This window comes from Ursus maritimus, unplaced genomic scaffold (assembly GCF_017311325.1).
Source record: "Ursus maritimus isolate PB19 unplaced genomic scaffold, ASM1731132v1 scaffold_35, whole genome shotgun sequence".
NCBI lineage: Eukaryota > Metazoa > Chordata > Mammalia > Carnivora > Ursidae > Ursus > Ursus maritimus.
Window position 1 is genome coordinate 20265687 of NW_024426119.1, and position 24075 is coordinate 20289761.

The window sequence follows — 24075 nt, forward strand, 5'->3', positions numbered from 1 at the left end:
CTATCTATCTATCTATCTATCTATCTATCTATCTATCTATCTATCTATCATCTGCAGTAGAGTTCGGAAGTGACTCAAGAATAGGCAAAAAGATAAATGGAAAGGAAAAAAAGTCTAGGAATAAGCACGTATATAAATCGTAATTTGATCTTTGGAAAAAATGGAACTTAAAATCATAGAGGAAAGTTAGTAAGTGGCCTGTATACAATTGAGTGTATTTTTAGATAAAACATAAAATGATATCCCTACTCTCTACCTTTCACAAAAATAAATTTCAGATAAATAGAAGTTTTAATATAGGAAGATAGATTACTAGGGGAAAATAGGTAATACTATTTTTAGTAATTACATTGTGAAAGTCCTAAGAGTGGCAAAATTCAGATACATGAAACAAAAATTATAGTTTTTACTATTTAAATTTTTTAAAAAAGATATTGTAGAAATTCTCAAAATCTATAAATTTAAAGCCAAATGAGACTTGAAAAATATTTGCAATATATTTGAGGATTAATATCTTTACATCAAAAAGGCTCTTACAAATTGATAAGGAAAAGATAAATGGTAAATTAGGAAACAAGGCAAACAAGAACACTTAAATTGCAGAACTATACTCACTAAAAAACATCAATGCAAATTTCCTATCAGATTTATAAACATTAAAAGAAATGCTGAACTCTTTAATGATGTGACAAAGTAACTTACATGCATTCACTTTTGGTTAAGGTGTGTTTTGAAAGAAACTGCTGGAGCATAGTCTAACAATTTAATGAGCATTTTAAAGGTATATATCTTTTCCATCTGAAATTTCACTTTAAAGAATTTTTAAAAGACCTAGGAAAGCATCCTATGACTATAAGCACAAACATGCTCAGAGAAGTGATAGAAAACAGTGGTTTCCATTTGTAATCTATAGAGAAATGGCTTATTTAAGGAACACATTTGTCCTTTTCCAAATTACCCCAAATTCTGCTTCAGTAAAATTTTGAAGAGACATAGTCCAAAGTCAGGGCAAGGACATCCAAGGACATCCAGGAACCAGGAGTGCAGGCACGCTAGCTGGGTAGACAGGAACCCACTGATGAAGGCAATCTGTTATAGGGCAGCTTGACTCTTGACTGACCCTGTAATTAGGTGCTTAAATGGGCTAGTGTTGTGAGGCACTTATTTTTCACTTAGGCGACAGTTTCTTAAGTGAATTTCTCTGGTCACACGAAGGTTAGAGATGGGTTTACAGAAATGTGTATCACTAACACCCTAGGGCTGAATCCCAAGTTACCATAAGCAAAAGAATACTTAATGTACTTTTTTATGTGCTAGATTTTCTTTGTTATTTTTCAAAAAGACCTGGAATAACATCTTCAACTATTATGTTTCAGTACTGAACAGTCACTAGGAGGAGGATGCCATGAAGTCAGTACATATACTCTCCATGGTTATAGGACTCAGCTTGTCTGACTCTTTAAGGCTCAAAGAAGTCCTCTGTAAAAGACTTCATGTTTTATGAACTCTTAACAGAACAGATNGCTGGAAGGCACTGAGGCTGAGGCATGGTCAGCTTTTTAAAGATTGGAATGGATGAAAATTGTTATGTGTGTACGTGTGTGTGCACGTGCGTGCACGCGCATGATGGTGACAAAAAGTAATTATTGGGAAGGAAATAATGTCGTGAAATACCCAAGGAAAGCAAGATGATGACTAGAAGAGATTAGAAAAGGGGAAGTCTTTTGGGGAAGTGAGTTTTCTTTGGGGGTAGATTTTCTGTAGATGGGTATTGGGGCATTCTGAGCATAAGGACAGACACAGAGGCAGAGAAATCAGAAAAGGCTGGAAGGCCAACACAGTAGAAGAATCAGAGAGCAGTGCCAACCACCGAGTGCAGTTAGGAGAAGAGAAGGCAAGGGTGGTGTTCAGCTGTAAGCCTAGCTCACCAGGAGAATGTTGCCGCGAGGCATGGCAGGAGATGAAGTAACTTTCTTGGTGAGGAGGCTGGTGTTACTGTAACCATGATTTAATACCCAGTTGTAGAGCACGAATAATACCTTCGTGATATTTGAAAGAAAAAATGTCTGACTTTTTAGTATTCTACTCCGAAATTTGGTGAAATGTGTGTGCCAAAAAATGTGGTTAGGAGGAAGTATACCATCCTGATTACAAATCTAGAAGGATATTTTATTTAATAAAATACCAGTGACTATATGTTATTATTATTATTAATTATTATTATTATTATTTTACTTCTGGGACCACATCCAAATAAGGCTTTTCTGTGTTGCCATGGAATAGAAATCCATCATTGTTTCTTCTGGTGTGATTTTTCTGTTCCAGGGTAACCCTCTGTTGTATGATTGGAAGGAAAGGAAAGAAAGCTCTGTTAGGTTGAAAGCAAAGCTGAGCATCTCTGGCTTTGCTAAGGCACCAGGAATATATGGCAGCGATGGGCCTGTCTTTAGATAGCTCTCACCAAGGTGGCACTGGGCTTTTGTTCTCACCCCTGAAGAAGACTGTGTCTCCTGTTACAGTAAGAGACTGCACACACATAGTTGGGACCTTTTTCTGGCTCTTTGTTGAAGTACCCACAGTAAGGTTGAAGTTTACTGTTGTTCACTTCTTGTCTTAGTACCATTTCATGTGTCATTCCTGTGATCATGTACGAGATAGACACTTTTTTTCATTATGTGAATATTTTTGAATACAGCTATTTGCAAAATACTGATTTGGGAATTAAAAAAAGGAGGAGGAGGAAGAAGAGAGAAAGGAGAAGGAGAAGAATCATCTGACATGAGTCCTGCTCGCAAATACCTCACACCAGAAAATACAGTTCCTGGGTTTAAGGAACTTCACTTTGGGGGGAAAATTAAGCTTCCACACATGCACACTTTCTGTGACTGCTACCTAAGGGTAAGAGTGTGGGTCAGAAAGTGATGGCTCAAGAGTGGAGGGAGGAGAGAGAGACTATGGGGCTGCAGTGGGCAAGGACCAATCAGTGAAGGAGGTAGGATTTGGATTTGGGGTAGGGCCCCAGTGAAGGGATCCACCTAGGTCTGCTAGCTGAGTCAAGCTTTTGGCATATAATTATTCACAGTGTCTCCTACTTTGCCTCTGCTGCGTTCTCAGTATAGTTATTACATTTTCCTAATATTTCTAATAAATTCTTCTTAGTTTATTCATTTTATTTTTGCTTTTTTTCTTTCATATCTCCTTGTTCATTTTTGTGTTATTTCCTTAATTTCTCTTCGATCATTTCTTTTTCCAGTTCATTCCAGAGGATTGATTTCATCTGGAGTAGATACATGTTTCAGCTTTTATTTTTTAGCGGTCTTTTTGAGTATTAGATTTCCTACATTCTGATAGTTTTACAAGCTGATTTCTAGAGGAGATTTTTTTTTTCTTCTGTGTTTTTAAATTTTGATGTGTTTTATTTTTCTCTCTCTCCTTCTGTGCTCAGCTGAAATTCTCTGTTGGTTTTATTGTTGCTTCTGTTTACTTCCTCAAGGTCCTCAGTTCAGAAGGAGGCCTGGTCTCAGTTGATACTGGATGTGTGCCTGTCTGGTCAATGAACTAGCTTCTGGGTTGATTCAGTTAAGAGTTATATCACAGTTTTTCTAGGTCATCCACTCCCACCCCACCCCCCAGTCTTGACAGTATCCTCAGAAGTCAAATTCTAAAGCCCAACCACCTGCTTGTAGACCTGATGCTAAGCGGACCTGTGACTTCAGCTCCGTTTAGCATTTTGTGTTTCTGGTCCATGTTTGGTCCTCAGAGATACTTATTTTGTTTTTGAGCTTGGCTAAATGTTTTTTGTGTTTCTTTAAAAGTATATACATTTAAACTATTATTGGTAGACATTTGGAAGAAATAGTTTGCTTCAAATTCTAAACTTTTCCATCTTCAAATCAAAGTCAATGTTTATTTTTAAAACCTCTACATTTTTCATAAAACAAAAGCAACTATCTGAAATTTTTAGTAGCAAAGATGTAGGCAGCTACTGTAATTTCTTTTCATATCTGGGTACTGTATCTTCTGTTCTTTGTGGCTTCAGTTTTGAAGATAACTTCTTCAGTATTAGATTATAAATTCATCTACACTGTAGACTTGTTTCTCAGAAAATTTTCTACTTCAAGAAATTATGTTACCTTTTCTGTAAAACTACTTGAAAAACTTTTATTGTCATATATCTTTTGATGTGGATACTTTTCCTTGAGGCTAGATACATTTTGGAGAATTCCTAATATTTTTTTCTTGCATAAATTATACCTGGACTATATCAACTGTGATTTCCAATTTTTGTTTATTTGATGAAAGAAATAATTTAAAAATTTTCAGAGTAACAAGAGTACAGAATCTTTGTATTTTTTATTTGATTATTTTCTAATCTGTTACAGTGGCTTGATCTAATTAGCTCATGGGTTTTGGAGAGACCCCTCATCATAGGGTCTTTCAGATTACCACCCTTAGTTTTCTTAGGGATTGTATTTTATGTGCAGAGTGTCTCAGTGTTTACATAACTTATTAAAATATGCAGTTAAAGTTATAAGTGCACCTGGGAAAAGAAGGTTGAAAACAAGAGGAGGTAAAATTACTGGAAAGTCAGTATCTTAGTTCCTGTGATTAGCATGCAGAAAGCAGAAAGTGATCTACCAGGAGTCAGAAGAATTGGAGAACATGGGTTAATCTGATGAGTTAGCTATTAAAAATATTAAAAATGAGTTTATTTATTTATTTATTTATTTATTTATTTTTAAGATTTTATTTATTTATTCGACAGAGATAGAGACAGCCAGTGAGAGAGGGAACACAAGCAGGGGGAGTGGGAGAGGAAGAAGCAGACTCATAGCAGAAGAGCCTGATGTGGGGCTCAATCCCATAACGCCGGGATCATGCCCTGAGCCAAAGGCACACGCTTAACCGCTGTGCCACCCAGGTGCCCCTAAAAATGAGTTTTATTTTTAACTGAAAAAAATGAAATGAAATTATTAAAATAATGTAATTTATTTTATTTTATATTTAAGTTTAGATTATGATTGCATTTGCACACGAATTCTTTAAATGACTGTAGAACAAATCGTGTATTTTGTCTTGTGTATTTTTTTTTCTAATTTAATTGTGTGGTATACAATCTGTCGCTTTTTACTTCATTTTTGAGTTTCACAATGCAGAGTTATTTTGGAAAGGTATTGAGAAGGTAAGTTTTCCACAGACCTCTCTTATACCCTTTGCATTAAAACATTGGTCATTTGAAGCATCTGAATTAATTTTCTCTTCTTCAGTTGTTAACTGGTCTCCTCGGCTGGATCCTTAGTTGTCAGTGGCATTGGGTGCGACTCAGGTCTGGCATCCTGTCTGGATTTAGTGTAATCCTTCATGTTCATTTTTAACAGCATTCGTGATCTACTTTGTGATTGGAACGCGTCATTTAATAATCAGTCTGCGCCTGACGGATGGGTGGGGTGGGACTTTGGTTAGAAAGGGAAGCATGTTTGGGTACCAGTTTTATAAGTGATCAGTTCATTAATGAATGTTTTCCTATAATGATGGCTTTTTATTTTTTATACATCTGTGAATATGGTGTTTCCTGCAATGAATGCTTAGCTAATGAGCATCTTAGAAATAAGAAATAAGAAACATTATTCTATTCTTGGAGAAATTTAAGTCATATAATGTCATCTGAAGAATAGTCAGAAAAAAAAATGGACTTGGGAACCCTGACTTGACTATTTACCAAATGAGTAACCGAACAAGCCACTTTGCTTCTCTGTTACTCATTTTCCTTTGGTTTAAGATCAGCTAATTTCTAAATTATTCCTGCTCTCACATAACCGAATACCTAGACTGTTTTCTGCAGCTAGCATCTCTATGTCTTTTCACAAGTATTTAAATATTTGTATTGGGTATTATTGTGCACAGTCGCAGTCACAAAAGTGAGAAGATGAAGGTAGTTTTAGCGTCAGTTTTGTCAAACTTATTTTGTGGTTGTGGTAGGTTGGGCAGGTCAGATCCTTTCACAGCAAACTCAGTGGGGGATCCAATATGTTTTCAGAGAGAAGTTTTATCAGAACATGTTGTCAGACAGTGCATTTCCACCTTCAAAGGCAGGGGGTAAAACCAGTCTTGTTTAACCATTTTGTCTTTCTGAATCAGATAGAAAAAAGAAGAGGCACAAGCTGAACACAGCAGGAGAAAGGAAAAATAAGGAAATGAATAAACTTTTTAAAATAAAGATGTTAGACTTTTACCTTCACATCTATCACATTTTTTCTTCTAAACTTTTGGGTCTTTTTTGGTGCTGCTTTTTATGTGTATATTGGGTTGTTGAAGAGTTTGAATTTTGTGTTGTTGACTTCAGTTTTACTTGTCATTTACTCCGGGTTCTTGCGGGGTGTGGAAGAATAATTCCCGTCCCGCTGGCCATCTGGGATTCACTTGTAGACTTTCTGACTCAGTAGCTTTTCCCAAAGTCTGTGTACTCAGACAAAGAGCTCATTTCTGTGTGCCTCTTCCTACTCCCCACCTGCTGTTGAGAGCATTCACATGTAGATATATCAGTACCATTTTACTCCCCAGGCTTGCAAAGTTCAGAGGTTGGAATGGACTATTGTCCCTTAGTGCTACCCTCTTGCTGTCCAGATTGTAAACAACACCCCTCGCTTGCTTCAACCTGGAACTTCAGAGAGTGGGACTAAAGGTGATGGCATATTGGGGAAAATACCAGAACCTTCTCTATGTGTACAAAGCCTGGACAGTGCATTTTGGGGACCTATCTGTCGGGCAATCAGAGAGCATTTTATCAACAACACATGAGCTAATAACTTGAAATTTATATTTAGCTGTCACACTTTTGCAGTGATATAGATTCAATGCAATACAATTTTGTTTTTAATTACTTGGTCTAAACTTTTTAATCGTAATCAGATTGATGAATGTTTCAAAAACACTTCTGTAAAAATGATGGTTTGCATATACTTCATTCTAAAAGTAATATATTTATATTTTTTGCACATTATTCAGTCATGATTTAGTATAATACTTCTACTTTTTAAAAAAAAATTTTAGCAGACTATTTTAATAGAATTCTTGTTGGCAGAATATATTGTATATTGTACCATATAAATATAAATAAGGTTAACATTTATTATAGCCTTTGCTAAATATTACTAAATATTGTGCATGTCCAATCTATAATATGGAAACTCAGTAATGACTATTATTGGCATTTGTTGTCATTCTATATTACTGATGTTCAAAATGATGGTGAAACTGTTTTTAAAGTCCTTTGGTGACATGACTTTAAAAATATTCTATTTCTTAAAAGATTTAAAAATTGTTAAACAATGATAACAGTCTAGAATTAAAATATTCAGTCATTTTAGGACATTAAGATATAACAATGGTTTATACTTGTAATCTGTATCGACTTGATTCCAAATGAAAACCTACTTTATTGTATGTTAAAAAAAACTTAGGGGGCACCTGAGTGGTGCAGTTGGTTAAGCGTCTGATGCTTGGTTTCAGCTCAGGTCGTGATCTCAGGGTCTTGAGATCAAGCCCTGCCTTGGGCTCCTTTCCCTCTTCATCTGCCCTTCCCACCCACACACAACACCCCCTCCCACACACTCGTGCGTGCTCTCTCTCTCCCTCAAATAAATAAATAAATCTTAAAAAAATACTTGGAATAATATTTATGATTTCGAAAATATTCTAAAGTGTCCAGTTGCTCCTGAGGCTTAAGGTGATTATATTTAGGGACAGAAATTTAGGATTTTTGTTTACAGCAGCGCAGTGGGTCTGTTTTGGCTGTGTGGGTCACAAAATAAGAGGATGAGACCAGACCAGGGAGTGTGTGATATTGCTAGAATCATTGCTGTGATTGTGATTGGCCCAGTAATTGAGAAGTCTAGACACTGTGGCCAGAGATTATAGCTTTGGGAAGTGGAAGTGCATAGGAGTGTGGAACTCTGTCTTCAGCCTGCTTGATTAGCCTGTAATTCAGAAGTCATCATTAGAGTTTGTGAATAGGTGACTTCCTCTCTTAAATACCCCTTCAAGCGTCATAACAGAATAAATTTGAAACTCAACAGAGTTTGCAAGGCTTTAATGCAGTCTGGTTCCTGTCCTGTCTGGCTCATCTGCATTTCCATATTCTGCTCTCCAGCCGTACTAAAATTTGTTCCAGTACATGCTCTCTACATACACCCTCACCCCAACTCCAGCCGTCACTCCAGGGGTCTTCTCGTGTTTTTTTCTTTGCCTGGAGTACTTGGTCTTGCACTTTTCTTTAGTTCATTTCTCCTTAATCTTTCAGATTGCAGTGTGTTGTCACTTCTGCTCAGACTTCTTGAGTCATCAAGGCCTTGCTTCAGACCTTCATTGCTTCCTACATTGGCCCTTACTCTGCCTTTGTCTAAGCTGTGCCGTTCTTGCTGGGCACCTGTCTCTTCCCGCTCTGAGTGTAAAGGGTGGGAGCTGCATCTGTGCAGATGCTGAGTCTTGTTCTGTAATCTGTGGTCAGTGACTCATACCATGTTCTACTTAGTAGGCCTGCAGCAAGGACCTCTTGAATGTCTGCTGAATGAATGAAAACAGGGATAAACCCAAAGCATAGATCTGGGAATGGTAACCTCCAAGAACATGAAGTAGCATGTCAATTAGAGACAATGTTAGTGCATATTGTTTTTTAAAGATTTATTTATTTATTTATTTATTTATTTATTTATTTGAGAGAGAGAGAGAGAGCTCAGAGAACGGGGGCAAAGGGAGAGGGAGAGAGAATCCTAAGCAAGTTCCACACCCAGCGTAGAGCCTGACTTGGGACTCGATCTCAAAACCCTGAGATCATGACCTGAGCAGAAATCAAGAGTCAGATGCTTAACCAGTGAGCCACCCAGGTGCCCCGAGAAAATGATAGTGTATATTGTTAAGAGTCTTGATACATGTCACCATAATGTTTTTGAAAAAAGATAAGGCCATCTAGGTGTCATCAGAGTCCTGGTAAAAAGAACACTCAACAGCATGGGATCCTCTACTTTTTGTTTGCTACTAAGTTTGAGAAAATTTTAGCAAATGTAAGGGTTCAAAACCAGTGTGGTATGTAAAATTTTATGCTTGTTTCATTTTTATTGAGACAAATGGTTTAAAGACTATCCACCTCTGTGGTATTTTTGTCTCTTGCTCATTTTATTTCTTGAGATATGAGTATTTTGCTAATTAATTTCTGTGAGTTGCTAATATATCTAAAACATTAGCTTTGATTTTCTAGCAAATCTTCTTACGCTTTTAAATTTAATCTGATTAATGCATTTTTTGGAGAGGGAAGTATAATGTTTAAAACATCTAGATAGCCATATCTATTATTGACATTTTCCTTGGCAATTCTTACTATTTTTAGAAAGAACTTTGTTTAGTATAGTAAAAATGCAGGTTTTGTAGAAATTTTAAAAAACAGATATAATCAAGAGTCACTTGTCTGGCTCAGTCAGTAGAGTACATGACTCTTAATCTCAGGGTTGTGAGTTTAAGCCCCATGTTGGGTATAGAGATTACTTAAAAATAAAACCTTTTGGGGCGCCTGGGTGGCACAGCGGTTGGGCGTCTGCCTTTGGCTCAGGGCGTGATCCCGGTGTTATGGGATCGAGCCCCATATCAGGCTCCTCCGCTATGAGCCTGCTTCTTCCTCTCCCACTCCCCCTGCTTGTGTTCCCTCTCTCGCTGGCTGTCTCTATCTCTGTCGAATAAATAAATAAAATCTTAAAATAAATAAATAAATAAATAAATAAAACCTTTTAAAAAAATATAATCAAAAGGAGATGTTAAGAAATCTCTGCAATTTTATAAAAAATGAGATTATGCTTTTTAAATCTTGGGATTTTCCATAGATAATACACGTGAATTTCTTGCTATGGCACTATATATTTTACAAAAAACCTCTTTTTAATATCTGCTTGGTATTTTAATGTGTGCATAAATCATAATCTATTTAGCCAAATCTATATTATGGGAAACTTATGCTATTTTCAGCTTATTTATGGAGAAAATTCTATAATGAACATTCTTCTTCACATAATTTCGTGTATCTTTGTAATTTTACTGTTAGAATAAATCGTTTTTAAAAGAATTTCTATATCCAAGGTTATATAATATTTCAAGGTTGTTGATACATTTTGCCAACTGCCTTTTATAAAAGAGATGCCGATTTACACCCATCATGAAATGTAAGAGAGTGCCCATTTTCTCTCTCCCTAATCAAAACTCAATACAGTAGTCCCCCCTTACCCACATCCATAGTTTCTGTTACCCATGGTTCAGAAGCAGATGATCCTCCTCCTGACATATTATCAGAAGGTCAGTGGTAGCTTAAAGCTACACCACAGTGCCTATGTCATTTAGCTCATTTCATCTTATCACTAGGCATTTCATCATCTCACATTATCACAAGAAGTAGGGTGAATACAGTACAGTAAGATATTTTGAGAGAGAGAGGCCACGTTCACATAGGTTTTATTACAGTATATTCTTCTAAGTGTTCTATTTTATTCTTAGTTATTGTTAATCTCTTCCTGTGCCTGCCCTATAAATTAAACTTTATCATAGGTGTGTCTGCATCAGGAAAAACATAGTAAATATAGGGTTCGGTGCTCTCTGTGGTCTAAGGCATCTACCAGGAGTCTTTGGAACATATACCACGCGGATTCAGGGAGCTATGAATTTTAATTTTTAATTCTACTTACAAACCCGATTTCTATCAGTTTGTGGGCTAGTAAAGTAAACATCCATACCCCTTGGGTACGTGGCAGTCACAAACACAAATTCCCTTTTGAAGAATGCATTTCAACCCATGACTCAAAGGCTTCTCACTGATAACGTTTCACACATGCACACACCCATGCACACACACAGTTACAAAACATAAGGAAACAGAAAAACATCAGCAAAATCAAAAAGCAGAATATTCACAAGGATTTTAAAAATTGGAATTATAGATAGATCATACCAAATAAGTACCTTTAAAAAAGTAAAAGAATCGTTTAAAAATATAAGTAAGAAATAACTGACTGTAAAAATGAACAATTTGTTTTTTTAAGGGGACCAAATAGAACTTATAGAGATTAAAAATATAAAACTCAAAATTAAAAACTCAGTGGGTAAGTTAAATGTTACAGTAGTGATAGGTGAGAAGAAAATTGGCAAGCTAAAAGAATTCTGAAGTGATCCCCAGCATGAGGCACCAAGAGACAAAGAGATGAAAAAAAAAAATATGAGAGAGGATAAAGTGTGTGACAAACAGCTCATCAGAGTTCTGTGTAGGGTTAAAGGGATGGGGAGGGAAAATATTCAAAAAGGTAAGTCTGAAAACTTAACAAAATTCAGGAGAGGGAGAAATACTCAGATACAACGTAGGACTGGGGGGGAAACATCCACACCCAAAAGAATTCTCGTGATTCTGTGATTCTGTGCAGAATAGTAAAGACAAAAGATCTAAAAAGCAACAGAGAAAAGACAGACGGAGTGACAGACTACCAGCTGACATCTCAACTGCATCAAAGGAAACCCGAAGACTACAGAATAATGCCTTCAAAAGTGCTGGGAGAATATAAGTGAAATTAAAATAGTATGCTCAGTGAAATGATCTTCTGAGAAAAACATTATTCCATTGAGAGGATCTGCAAAGTCAAAATTTGATTCTTTGAAAAGAATATCAAAATCGATAAACTTCTGGCAAGAAAAAAGCAAAAGCAACAAAACTAATATCAGAAATGAAAAAGGACCCATAGCTACATGAAGTTTAAAAATTGATAAGCAAATAATATAAGTATCCCTCTGAACAATCATTAAACTATCAAAAGAAATTAAGCATGGTCTAAGTAAGTGGGAGATACAATTTGAAACTTGACGAACATCCTCAAACTTATATGAAAGAGTAAAAGACCATAGGAACAACTGGATAGGAGAACCTTCCCACCAGATCTGAAGTCTTTTTGTAAAGCTATTATACTATGAAATATCCTGGGTCCTAGATAAATCAATGAATGTCTCAGGCAGCACCAGTGAGAAAAGAACAAATTCATAAATGATATTGGAACAATTGATATCAAGATTAAAAAAATGAAAATAATTTCCTATTGCAAACCAAACACATAAATGAAAAAGAAAAGTATTAAAGAGTTAAAAAGTGTGTGAACCTGGGGCGCCTGGGTGGCTCAGTCAGTTGAGTATCTGCCTTCAGCTCAGGTCATTTTCCTGGGGAGCCCCGCATCTGGCTCTCTGCTCAGTGAGGAGTCTGCTTCTTCCCCCTGCCCATAATCTCTCTCTCTCTCTCTCTCACACTCTCTCTTTCAAATAAATAAATAAAAATCTTTTTTAAAAAAAGTTGTTTGAAACTTTACATTTTGGAAAAAGTGTAGGTGAACATTTTTATTTCCTTTGAATAGGGAAAGTTTTTATTCTTCTTTGTAAAGACGACCCCAAAAGTATAATCTTTAAAGTAAACGTTTCCTAAGTTTAACAGTAGTAAAATAGGAACTCAGTGTTTATCAGAAAACACTTTTTAAAAAGATTTTATTTATTTGAAAGAGACAGAGCATTCATGAGAGAGTGGAGGGAGGGGCAAAGGGACAAGGAGAGGGACAAGCAGACTCAGCTCTAAGGGAGGAGTCTAACATGGGGCTTGATCCCATGACCCTGAGATCATGACCTGAGACAAAATCAAGAGTCCAGCGCCCACCCAGCTGAGTGAGCCCCTGTCAGAAAACACTTTTAAAAAATAGTGGAAAGACAAGCCACATATAGAAGGTATTTGGATCACATAACCAGCAATAGATAACTTCCAGAATAAATGTATAACCCTAACATCAATAAGAAAAGGATAACTAGAAAGTTTATAAAAGCCATAGGTAGGCACTTTATACAACAAACATGAAAGGCCAATGAAATATTGCCTTGATACTCAATTAATGGTAATAATTATATGAAAATTAAAACTACAAGGGATAACAACTTATATCTCGTATATTGACAAAAATAAAATCCTGTGTTAATGAGCATGTGGTAAATGGAAACTTGTCATACAATGCCATGAGATTTACAGATTGGTACACATCACTTGGGAGAAGAATTTGGATAATCTCATATTTAAAGAAGTGCCTATCTTATGAATTATTGTCACTCTAGCTTTTCTTTTGCAATAGTAAGTCTTGAAAATAATTTAAATGGACACTTAAAAACAGTAGATAAATTGCATTATCATATAGATTAATACTTTACAGCAGTGTAAATGGAAGAACTACAGCTGTAATGTAATCATCAACAAATATGAATCCCACAAATATAAATTTCATCATAAAGCAAATTGGAACATTATAAACAGTGTATTAATATATATAGGAAAATATAAAACAAAAAAGTAAATAGGTCAGTTGGAAATACATATTTAAGGTTAAGACATTAAGTGAAACCAAAGAAATCGTAAACATGAAATTCAAGGTATTGGTCACCTCTGATAGCAGGCAGAGGTACAGAATCAGGGAAAGTTCTATTTCTTTAGCCAGAATGGGGACACTTTGTTAATATTCCTTTGACATTTTATTAACATTATTTATTTACTATGAAATGTATAAAATATAGAAAAAAACTAAGCACAGGACAAAAATGGATAGCACAATGAATTATCTCAGAGCGCTTACCTGCATAATCACTACAAAGATTAAGTAGTAAAATATTCAGCATTGTAGAAGCTATGTCCTCCTGTCCTCGAAAGGTAACTACCATTCTTAGAGATTTAATATCTGTGCATGCATCCTCAATCCTATTGGGGTTTTTTGCCCGGTTTTTTTTTTTTTTTTAACTTAACATGAATGAAGTCATACAGTTAATTATTTTATGTCTGGCTTCTTTGGTCAACATTATGTGGGTAGACTCACACACTTTATACATATAATGTCTGTAAGTTCTCTCATTTTCACTGTTGTATATTTTTCCATTGTATGGATACATCACAGTATCTGTCCATTCCACTGACATTTAGGTTCTAGTCTGGGGCAATAATGAACAATGGTGCTATATAGTTATGTCCCTGTTTCTTTGTATACAACATTGATAATCTGAAAAACACCGAATTATGTCTTATATGTTATGTCGCATGTACTAAACATTACATAATAATGAATAATGTAAGAAGCCTTCTTTGCCAAATTAATAGGTAATGAATGGTATTATTATCTCAGTTTTACTTGTTTGTTACTACTGGTGGTAAGCATTTTCCCTCATATTTTAATTTGGATGTTACTCTTTTTTAATTGCTACTGATGCTATTTGCTTATTTTTCAGACTTTTTAGTACTCTTTATTTTTGATTGCAAAAATCATTTATTAATAATTATATTAACCTTTGTACTATCGTATTAGAGGAAATACGTTTAAGTTTGCCCCATTTTGTTTTTTTACCTTTAAATTTTTTAATGGTTGGTTTTTTAAACTAACTTCTTTTATGATCGTAAATTAAATATATCACTGGAAAAAACTCCAAAAAACTAAAAAAAATGAAACAACAAAAAACCTTAAGTTATAAATAAAGATCATTTTAATCCTCTCTTCCCAATTAATTGTTGTTAACATTTTGGTGCATGCCTTTCGTGACACTATATATATATGTGTGTGTGTGTGTGTGTGCATATATATATATATATATATGCACACACACGCATATATACACACACATATGTACATATATGTATTATACATACATATATTATAGGTATACATATATGTATTTATGTTGACTATATATTAACTATATATATGTATATTTATATTAAATATATGTGTGTAAATATACTTCCATATGTGAATATATCAATATGTAAATATATCTATATATTCATACATGTAGTTTTATGAAACGGGGATTATTTTTTCTGCCTAATAGAGCATTTTTTCCCAATAAATATTGTTTTACACCATGATTTTAAAATAGTTTAATGGTGTTCTATTGTATACATATGTTAATCATTCATTCGACAAATATTTAGTGAGTGCCTTAGTAATGCCATATATCAGTATCATTTTATAGGCATGGGAGGCAAAACAACGCACAGAACTCCTGCAAAGGTGGAGTTTGGATGCTAAGGGGGAAAATATACAGTAAACAAATTTCTCATGTAATATAAGGTAATTGTAAGTACTAGGAAGAAAAAAGCAAGGAAGAGGATAGAGAGTAATGGGTTGGAATGAGGGGAGAGGGTACTCAAGGAAGGCCTCATAAATGAGCAGAAACATAACTGAAGTATGGGAGCCCACCATGCCAATGTTTTGGGCAAAATCATTTTAGGCAGAGAGAGAACAAATGAATAATGCAAGACTTCAAAAAAAAAAAAGCTTTTTGATACTGGTTAACATCTAGGTTACTTCCAAATATTTAAAATTTTAAACAAATTTGAAGAGAACATTTTTGTCAAGACTTTCTAAATTCTTGCAGATGTTCTGTTCCTCTTGATTTTTTTTAAAGATTTTCTTTATTTATTTGTGAGAGAGAGAGAACACAAGTGCTCAAGCAGGGGGAGCAGCAGGCAAAGGGAGAAGCAGGCTCCCCGCTGAGCAGAGAGCCCGATGCAGGACTCCATCCAAGGACCCTGGGATCATGACCTGAGCCAAAGGCAGATGCTTAACCAACTGAACCACCGAGGCGCCCCATGTTCTTGTCCTTAATTTTCAAACCCACTTTTTCCCTGTTGTATGTCTTCACGGCTATGTTGATAGGAAGATATGAAATCATATATGAAAATGCATTAATCTGATGCTATCTTACTTCAGAAGCCTAATTCATATTTTTTAAAGGAAAAATAAAAGTTTTAGGAAGAAAAAAGTTTTTAAGGAATATTAGAATATAGAGTATTTACCTTAGCCTATTGTACACACTGTCTCTACCATTCTTTAGCATATTACATTTGATATTTGATACTTGAAAAAAAAAAAAAGAATATAGAGTATTTAATTTAGAGGGAAATTTTTATAACAGACAAAATTAAAATGACTTGCCTTAATGCTTTCATTTTATGCCATTTTAATATGGAAATTTTAATAAAATCACTTAATAAGAACCCTTACACATAATTTTTTTTTTCTTAATCTCCTTTAGGTTGCTGATGCCAAGTCTTTCTCAGGACCTTTTAAGGTCTTGCCTGTGAAGACAAAATGGAGTAATATTGGCTTTCATATCCTTCTATTTGATCTGGAAAATCTTGTTGAACTTTTGCTGCCAACTCCAATCTGTGATGTTGACCCTTCCAATTCATTCTATGGTAGTGAGATCCTGAGAAGAGCCAAAAGCACAGTGGAGAAGAAAACACTGACACTGAAAAGAAATAAAACTGCCTGTGGTTCTCTCTCAGCGGAGGCGCAAGCCAAGCCTGTTGGTGAAAACCCAGCCCAAGGAGATAATACTGTCAAGTTCTTAGAGGAAAGTGATGGCATTAAAAGGCAGAAGAAAACAAAGAACTCCAAAAAGATGCACCCTAAGCCATCAAGAAAAGTAGATGCCAACATCACAATAGACGCAGCTAAATTGTTCCTATCTTGCTTTTTGCCATGGGGAGTGGATAAAGAATTAGATAATCTCTGCATTAAGCATCTCAATATTTTAAAGCTTCAGGGTTCCGTTTCTTTAGGACTTGCCTCAAATGAAGATCGCTTCTCATTGATGCTGCCAGGCTGGGATGTGTGCAATGATGAAATGAAAACAGACTATTCAAAAGTTAATTTATTTTCCAAAAAAGTTTTGGACTTGTCAAATAAATACACGTCCACTCTTCCAAATCAGGTTGGGATGCCAAGAGGACTGGAGAATAATTGTGATTCCTTGCAAGAGTCAAACACTCTAGTTTATTTATTGAGCAGACTATTTGTAGTTAATAAGTTAGTTAACATGCCTTTAGAGTTGGCATGCGGAACTGACAGGTAAGAGATGCATAAAGATTTTGATTGTTGTTATTTAGGACATTAAAAAAATTATTATGTGCTATATTTGGCTTTCTACCCTCTCTCCTCTCCTTCCTTCCTTCTTTTCAGATGAAGAGTTAACGTGCAACAGCTCCTTTAGCTCAAAATACATTTAAGAAAACCTTCCTCTTAATTCTTTGGGATCTCAGGATAATTTGGGCAATCAATCTATATATTTTAAAATTTATTCATTCAACAAATATCCATTGCTATCATAATATGTGCCAGGAAAATCATAGTGCTGGGTGCTGAATGATTTAGTAGATAGGTAGACAGAGAGATAGATGATAGATAGATTGATTCATACACACCTTAAAATCCATCTTACTTGCTGTGAATTAAATATGAACAAAGAACATTTAAGTAAATGCCAATGATAATGTATTTCATATGTCAACAGAAAAAGTTTCACAATTCATACCTCAAATCACACCATTTAATTGATACGTCGGCATATTAAACTAGAGGCAATCAGTAATTCATTTACAAAAAAATACAGTTTAGTAAAAATAGCTGTTGTTTTTTGAATGTTTAATGTCTGTTAGTCACCATGTAAGTACTTTGCTTACATGGTTTCATTCAATATGCGAAGCTGGCATATAGGTACTATTATTTTGCTTTGTAAAGATGAGGATATTGAGTCTTATGGCAAAAAGATACCAACTCCAAGATTAATTCAGCTCCTTAGAGTCTGATTCAAAGCTGAGCACCAGTCCAATTCCAGAGCCTGATTCATTACTAACCTTAACTCTGTGCGTTTACCTACTTCCACTGCTAAAATTCAGTATAGTTTTTCAGTCTGATGTTAGAAGATTGAATTCACGTGCTTACTGCATATGTCCTTAGCACTATATAAATAAATTTCTCATTTGGGTAGGAACTAATTGAAATGATAAAAATAATGCACATGAAATAAATAGAAAAGCCTACTGAAGTAGGCTAAAGGAATGAGGAAAAATCTTTGTACTATAGGTAAGTATTTTGGTGTTCAGAATAAAGAGAATAGTTAGTCTGAGGTGAAACCATCCGAATGCTTTTACAGAAGAGACATGGTTTAACTGCCCACTACATGATGGTAAACGGTCCCTGACATTTCTGTTCTGTGATAGGAGCTCAATTCCAGGCACTGTATGGTCAGCACAGTTCCTGCCCTCAGTGGACCTACAGTTTGGTAGCAAGACTATGTGGATTATTTAGGATTTGATATTATGCTTTCTTCCATTATTATGCTTCTGTACTGCAAGGTTTCCCATTTTCTGTTCTGTGGCCCTAATCCGGAGGAAATAGACTGGTAAATTTCTGTGGTTTGTATAGTTAATTTTCCTCTGTTTTCTTTTCTTCTGTGTGTACACACACACACACACACACACACACACACACACATTTAAGTTTCATATAGGCTTCTTTTACTTTTCTTTCTATGACTAAGAAAACTATAATGCGCTGAAAGTATGATAAAGCAGAAAATGCAGTCAGCCTGGAGCCTGAAAACCTGGGAATAAAGCCTGGTTTTGTTGTTAGTAGCCACACATAGCTTGGGACAAGTCACTTAGACCCTCTGGGCCTTGCTTTCCTCATTTAGAAAATGAGGTGGGTGGGATAGGTGACCACCAAGATTTCTTCAAATTCCTAAGAACCTGGGCTGCTAACAGATTATATCTGTCTAATCATGATCCCACAGAGCATGATAGTAATATCATGAAGGGAGGGACTTCATTGTTATTTAACGGAGGTTTTCATTCTGAGTTGTCTCGTCATACAGAGTATAGCATATAGAGGGGGTGTCTGGTGCCCTGAGGGGGGATTATGGGCTCCCAGCCCACCTTCCACTACATGGCCTTAAAATTGCTGCCATACATTAGTTAATTCTTTACAAAATTCTTCATTAAAACAAATTAGTGAAGGAGTTGTCAGGATTAGAGACTACTTTCCGAAATCAGTCTCTTCAACTTTGATCTGTCAAACTGCGTGTCATTTTTTTTAGGAAATCAAAATAATGTGTATTGGATCTGTCACGCCAAATCCTTCCAACAGATTTGGCCATTTCACTAACATTTCACTGTGGTTGTGAAGGTTGAGAAATCCTTGTGGGCTTAACAGCTGGGTGCATGACGTAACTGCATTTTAAGGAAAGAGCCATCTGCCTATGCGAATATTCCTGAACAGTACCTGAAAGTTGCAATGGTTGAATCACTGGCCTGGGGTAAAGCGTGCCTTCCTCAGGTCCTTACAGTACCTGGGGAGAACTCTGGCAGATGTCAACATATTAGGATTCAAAATATATTGCATTAACCACAAATTACGTGACCTAACGTAGCGGGGCTCCTCCTGCAAAAGTGAGTCACAAGATAATTCTGGTAAACTAAGATTCAAAACTGGGATTAAGGTTTTAGGTAGGAACAAAGTAGGGAAATTTACCAAAGAGATTAATGTGGACAACATTGCTAAAAATAACCTGGGTTCAATTCCGGAATTTTCTTTTTGAAGTGGTCGTGCACTCAAATCTTCAATTTATTTATAAAAATACTTTTCATATATCTTTAAAGATATCCTCATTTTTCCCCCCACAGGTCTTTCAAAATGGAATCTGTGCACAACAAGGCAAAAAGTCCTGGGAATGAGATTTTGACTTTCTCAAGCTTCTATGGTTACTTACGAAATGGTAAAGGACTTAGAGACATAAGTCTGATTTTTTTTTCCTCTGTGAAATAGATTAATCAGCCCATCTATAACTGGATCGCTGAAGTTTAGAATGAGCAGTGTTTGCATTTATGGTTTGATTTAGTCTGTATTTCACATGGCTATACTTTTATATTCTGTCTATATTTGAAATACACATGATTTTTTAATTAAAATTAATAACGTTACAAGACATGTAATGTGATGAAGTTCATCAAATGATCTTTGAAATGCCTGAAAGTCTGAAACTTTTCAGCAAAAGAAATATTTGGATATTAAATTAAGGTCACCTGTGATTTATGGGGAAGTTTATTACATCAGTATCTTTATTACCAAATAAACGATTATTATATTAGACAATTTTATAGCTTTTTCAGAAGGTCATATAATGATCCTTGAATTCTTCTGAGTAATAGTCTTGGTGTTTAGATTTTCTTTTGATGCCAAATAGCTAATTTAGCTCAAAACCTGCTTCTCTAAATCTTTGACATCTCAGTAAATAGCAAATCGGCCCTTCTAGTTGTTCAGGCCAAGAGCTTTGGTGTCATTTGGGTTCCCTTCAGAATATATCCCAGATTCTGACTGTTTCTTTCTACCCACATGACCACCCTCCAGAGCCTTCATCCCTCCTTGCTGCTAACCACCCTACTGCTCCTGTTTCTCCTTCCCATACTCAGTTCGCAATCAAGCAGCCAGAATGACCTATTGGAAACTGAGTTAGAACCTTTTTGCTTCTGCTTAAAACCTTTCAGCAGCTTCTGTTCCACTCTGAATAAAAACCACCATCCTTAGGAGAGTGTACAAGGCCCAATATAACCTGGCTCTTCTGCTGCTGTGACTGCACACACCACCACCCTCAACCGACCTCATCTCTTTGTACTTAACTTACCCCTTGCTTCGCGTGGTCCAGCTACACTGGAGCTTTTACTCTTACCCAAACATGACGGGCAGGTCTTAGGGCCCTCGAACTGGCTCTTCTGCTGCCTGGAATGTTCTTTCCTTGGATCCCAGAGGTTACCCTGCGGCATCCCACCTCCACCTTGCATCCTTCATTCTTGCTCAGATGCCATTTTATCAATGAAGGTGCCCTTCTTTCTCCTCAGCACACTCTATCCCATTCCCTGTTTTACTGTTTTCCATAATTCTTTTCACTCTCTGATGTAATATATATCTTTTTTTTTTCATTTGCCATCTACATCCTGCCACTAAAATGTAAGCTCCGTAGGGGTTATTTTTTTTTTTTTTTAATGGCAGTTTTATTTACTGCTGCATCCCCAGTTCCCAGAACAAAGCCTTCAAGGAATTAAGCAAATACCTTTGGATTTGTGGGTGAATAGTAAATAGAATAATGGTTTTGGAAACAGATGGCTGAGGTTTAAGATCTACTTCTGCCACTTACTATTTGTGCAGCTTTGGGCATGTCTTTTACTCCTTTAAAAGTTGTATTTACTACGCTTGTAAAACGGGAATAAGATTCTAGACTTGGCATGCATGGTGCCTCCGAATTTCTGCAGTGTACCACTGATACATTGAGATGCCCTGAACAGTGGTACACAGGGGCCTTCTCAAGGCTACTGAAAAGAATATTTGGAATATTTTAAAGTGAGAGTTTATTAATAGTTTCCAATTTTTGAGTGTCTAGTATATTCAAAGAATTATGCTAATGGTTTTACACATATTACCTCAATATAGAAACAACCTTGCACAGTAGGAGGGATTATCTCTGTTTTACCCTTGGCAAAACTGGGGGCTCAGGGAAGTTAGATGACTCACTCGAGGCAAAGAGCTGTTGAGCAGAGGGGCCCGGATTCCAGGCCAGCTCTGTTTGGTCCCAAACCACTTGCTCTTTCCGTTACATCAGCACGCTTCTCAGTTAGGATTACTAGTGTCCCTTCTAAATGGTCCCAGTCTGGGTTGCCTGCCTTCCCCTTAAGTAGTAGCCCTTAGTAGGGCATTTATCCTTGTTTTCATTTTTTTTTTATAACATTAAGAAAAGGATTAGAGTTTAAAGCATAATATAAGTGGCTTCTGCAGAGACGGAGAGGATTGCTAACCAGACCGACTGAAGCCTCCAGCTTTTCCTCTGGCTGCCCCAACCAAAGCAGCAGGAGCAACTAGTGTTACTACTGAATAGCCTCCCCCATGTTTAGAGGTGGCATCTATAGCATTTAAGATTCACTTAGGCCCTACGGAAACATGGGTTTGTGTTTTAGTAATTGGAAGATGGGAGGTGAAGGGAAAGGAAGGGTTCGCTTTATGCTATTAATTCGGTAAAGTCAGAGCCTGAAGAATAAAATAATACTCTGAGGTGCTCATTCTAAAGGGTTGACAGGAACCAATACCCAGCAAAATGGTGACTCAGTAATATTGGTAAGCCTGGGGTGTTTTCTTTTTATCTTTCCCCCTGATGTTGCAATTAATTCTAGTTCACTGACATTGCCAAGAAAAGTTGGCTCTCATTTCTACCTCATATTAAAATTTTAACATCACATTAAAGTGCACTGTGAAGTACCCCATGATGCCAGTAAGTAGTTAAAGTTGAGACCAATACTTAGCTTTGATGGTAGAGTCACAAGGTCAACAGAATGAGAGAGGAGGGGAAGGAGAGAGATCAAAAGAAAATTTTCTCTTACCTGCTGTGCTCATGAAGAAATGGAAAATATGACTTCAAAATCATAGTGCTCTATCATGCTTACATGTTTTATGCAGTGATCTTGGTCATTTCAAATTCACATCATATGTTCTATCAGGGAAAAATAATGATATTAATAATGAGTCAAAAGTTTCATATGTATCTCTTTAAATATTCTCACTTCACATTATGTTTAATACTTTCTATCACATTTCCCTTGACCACTCATGTGATATTCAAAAGTATATATAATATAAAATATTTATAAAGTATATATTTTTACATATATATAGACAGAGATGTGTAGTGTATCTATTAACACATAAAATGGTGACTCAGTGAAAAGCATACTGGACTCATACTAACTAAAAGAGTTGATGCCAGAATTTCAAACACATATTAATACATTAATTTAAATAGACAATTAGAGTAATTTTCCCTCCAGTGCAAGCCATCATCGTTTTTCCTTATCTCACTCCCACAGTCTGGCATCTAGATAATATACTTTAGCCATCAGAAAGCCTTAATTGATCAATTTTTCATTTGGATGATAATATGTACATTTTCAATTAATAAAAAGGCACTTATTAAGTGCTTTTTTGTGTAGGGCTGCTGGACACTCTATGGATCAATTTAAATAAACCAAGCCCTAGCTCACTCTTAAAATTTCACACTGAACATTAAGGCAAATAGATAGAAAGGACATTCAAAAGGGCAAACTTAAAAGAAACAATACATAACAAAACGAGTCAGATTAAAACATAAGTGCTATATCTATTGATCAGGGTAGTATAGCTGGGTAAGGACAAGTCAAAGGAAGTCTTTTATATGATTTTCCTGTGATAAATGCTGATTCACGGCAAGGGAGTATGTCAGGATTTGTTTGCATGAGGAAGGAATTATAAAATTTGGCAATCTGTTTTGGGTGGGAACATTATTCATTGCACTCCATTGGCAAAGTTACAAAGATGGGTTTAGGGCATAAAAATGAATTTGATTTGATGTGACTGTGTATTCATATAATCGTTAGAAATACATATAAATTAATAAATGGTTCTTACTCTGGTTATACATGAAAATTATCTGAGGTACCTTAACAAAGTATTAATGCCTGCCCTCCTCTCCCCCGGGACCTATTAAATCAGAGTCTTTGAAAGATTGAACCCCGACATTGGTATTTGTGGGGAAAACATGCTCCCCATGTGATTCTAACATGCAGCGGGGGTGGAGGATCATTGGGTTGCATCCATTTTTTAATACTCTCGAGATACAAATGTATTCTCTGTATTTCTAGGTAAGAATGAATCCCATATACCTGAAGCCGACATTTCACTTTGGAAGCTCATTTCCTGTTGGAGAGACCAGTCTGTGCAGGTATGACCTAGTGCATGTTCTTGGAGTTATTAGAAGAGTTCCCTGCTGTTCCTTTCTATTCTGTGAGTGGTTCGTTCATATTCCCCGTAACCTGAGAGTACCCATAAGTGGCTACTGTTGTCCTCACAAAATATTTCCTCCCTGGGCATTTCATTTAAAAGGACTAATGCAGAAGGTGTGGGGGAAAAAGTAGAAAATGACATATGCAAGAATGCACCAGGTTAGGTGGGATGAATAGAGGGCCCGAGGAGGGGATGTTCCTGTTGTACAGGTAACCTATTGCCTGTGGAAGTTTCAGTTTGTGGCAGAATCGATTTCAAAATGTGCCATGACATCAAAGTCCCTAGGCTTGGGAATTTGGTACGTGGACTTAGGAATCATCTTTCTATCTTGAGAGTACCTCATTTG

At 36.0% G+C, this 24075-nt stretch overlaps 1 protein-coding gene across 1 annotated transcript in view; it reads left to right on the forward strand.

Annotated features, from left to right (window-relative positions):
- Positions 1–24075, forward strand: part of WDR72 (WD repeat domain 72) — a 193623-nt gene that overhangs the window by 85945 nt on the left and 83603 nt on the right. Inside the window, exons 14-16 of the mRNA XM_008705988.2 lie at positions 16123–16940; positions 19553–19644; positions 23588–23667. Of these exons, the coding sequence (XP_008704210.1) occupies positions 16123–16940; positions 19553–19644; positions 23588–23667 (990 nt within the window). The remainder of the gene's footprint in view (positions 1–16122; positions 16941–19552; positions 19645–23587; positions 23668–24075) is intronic.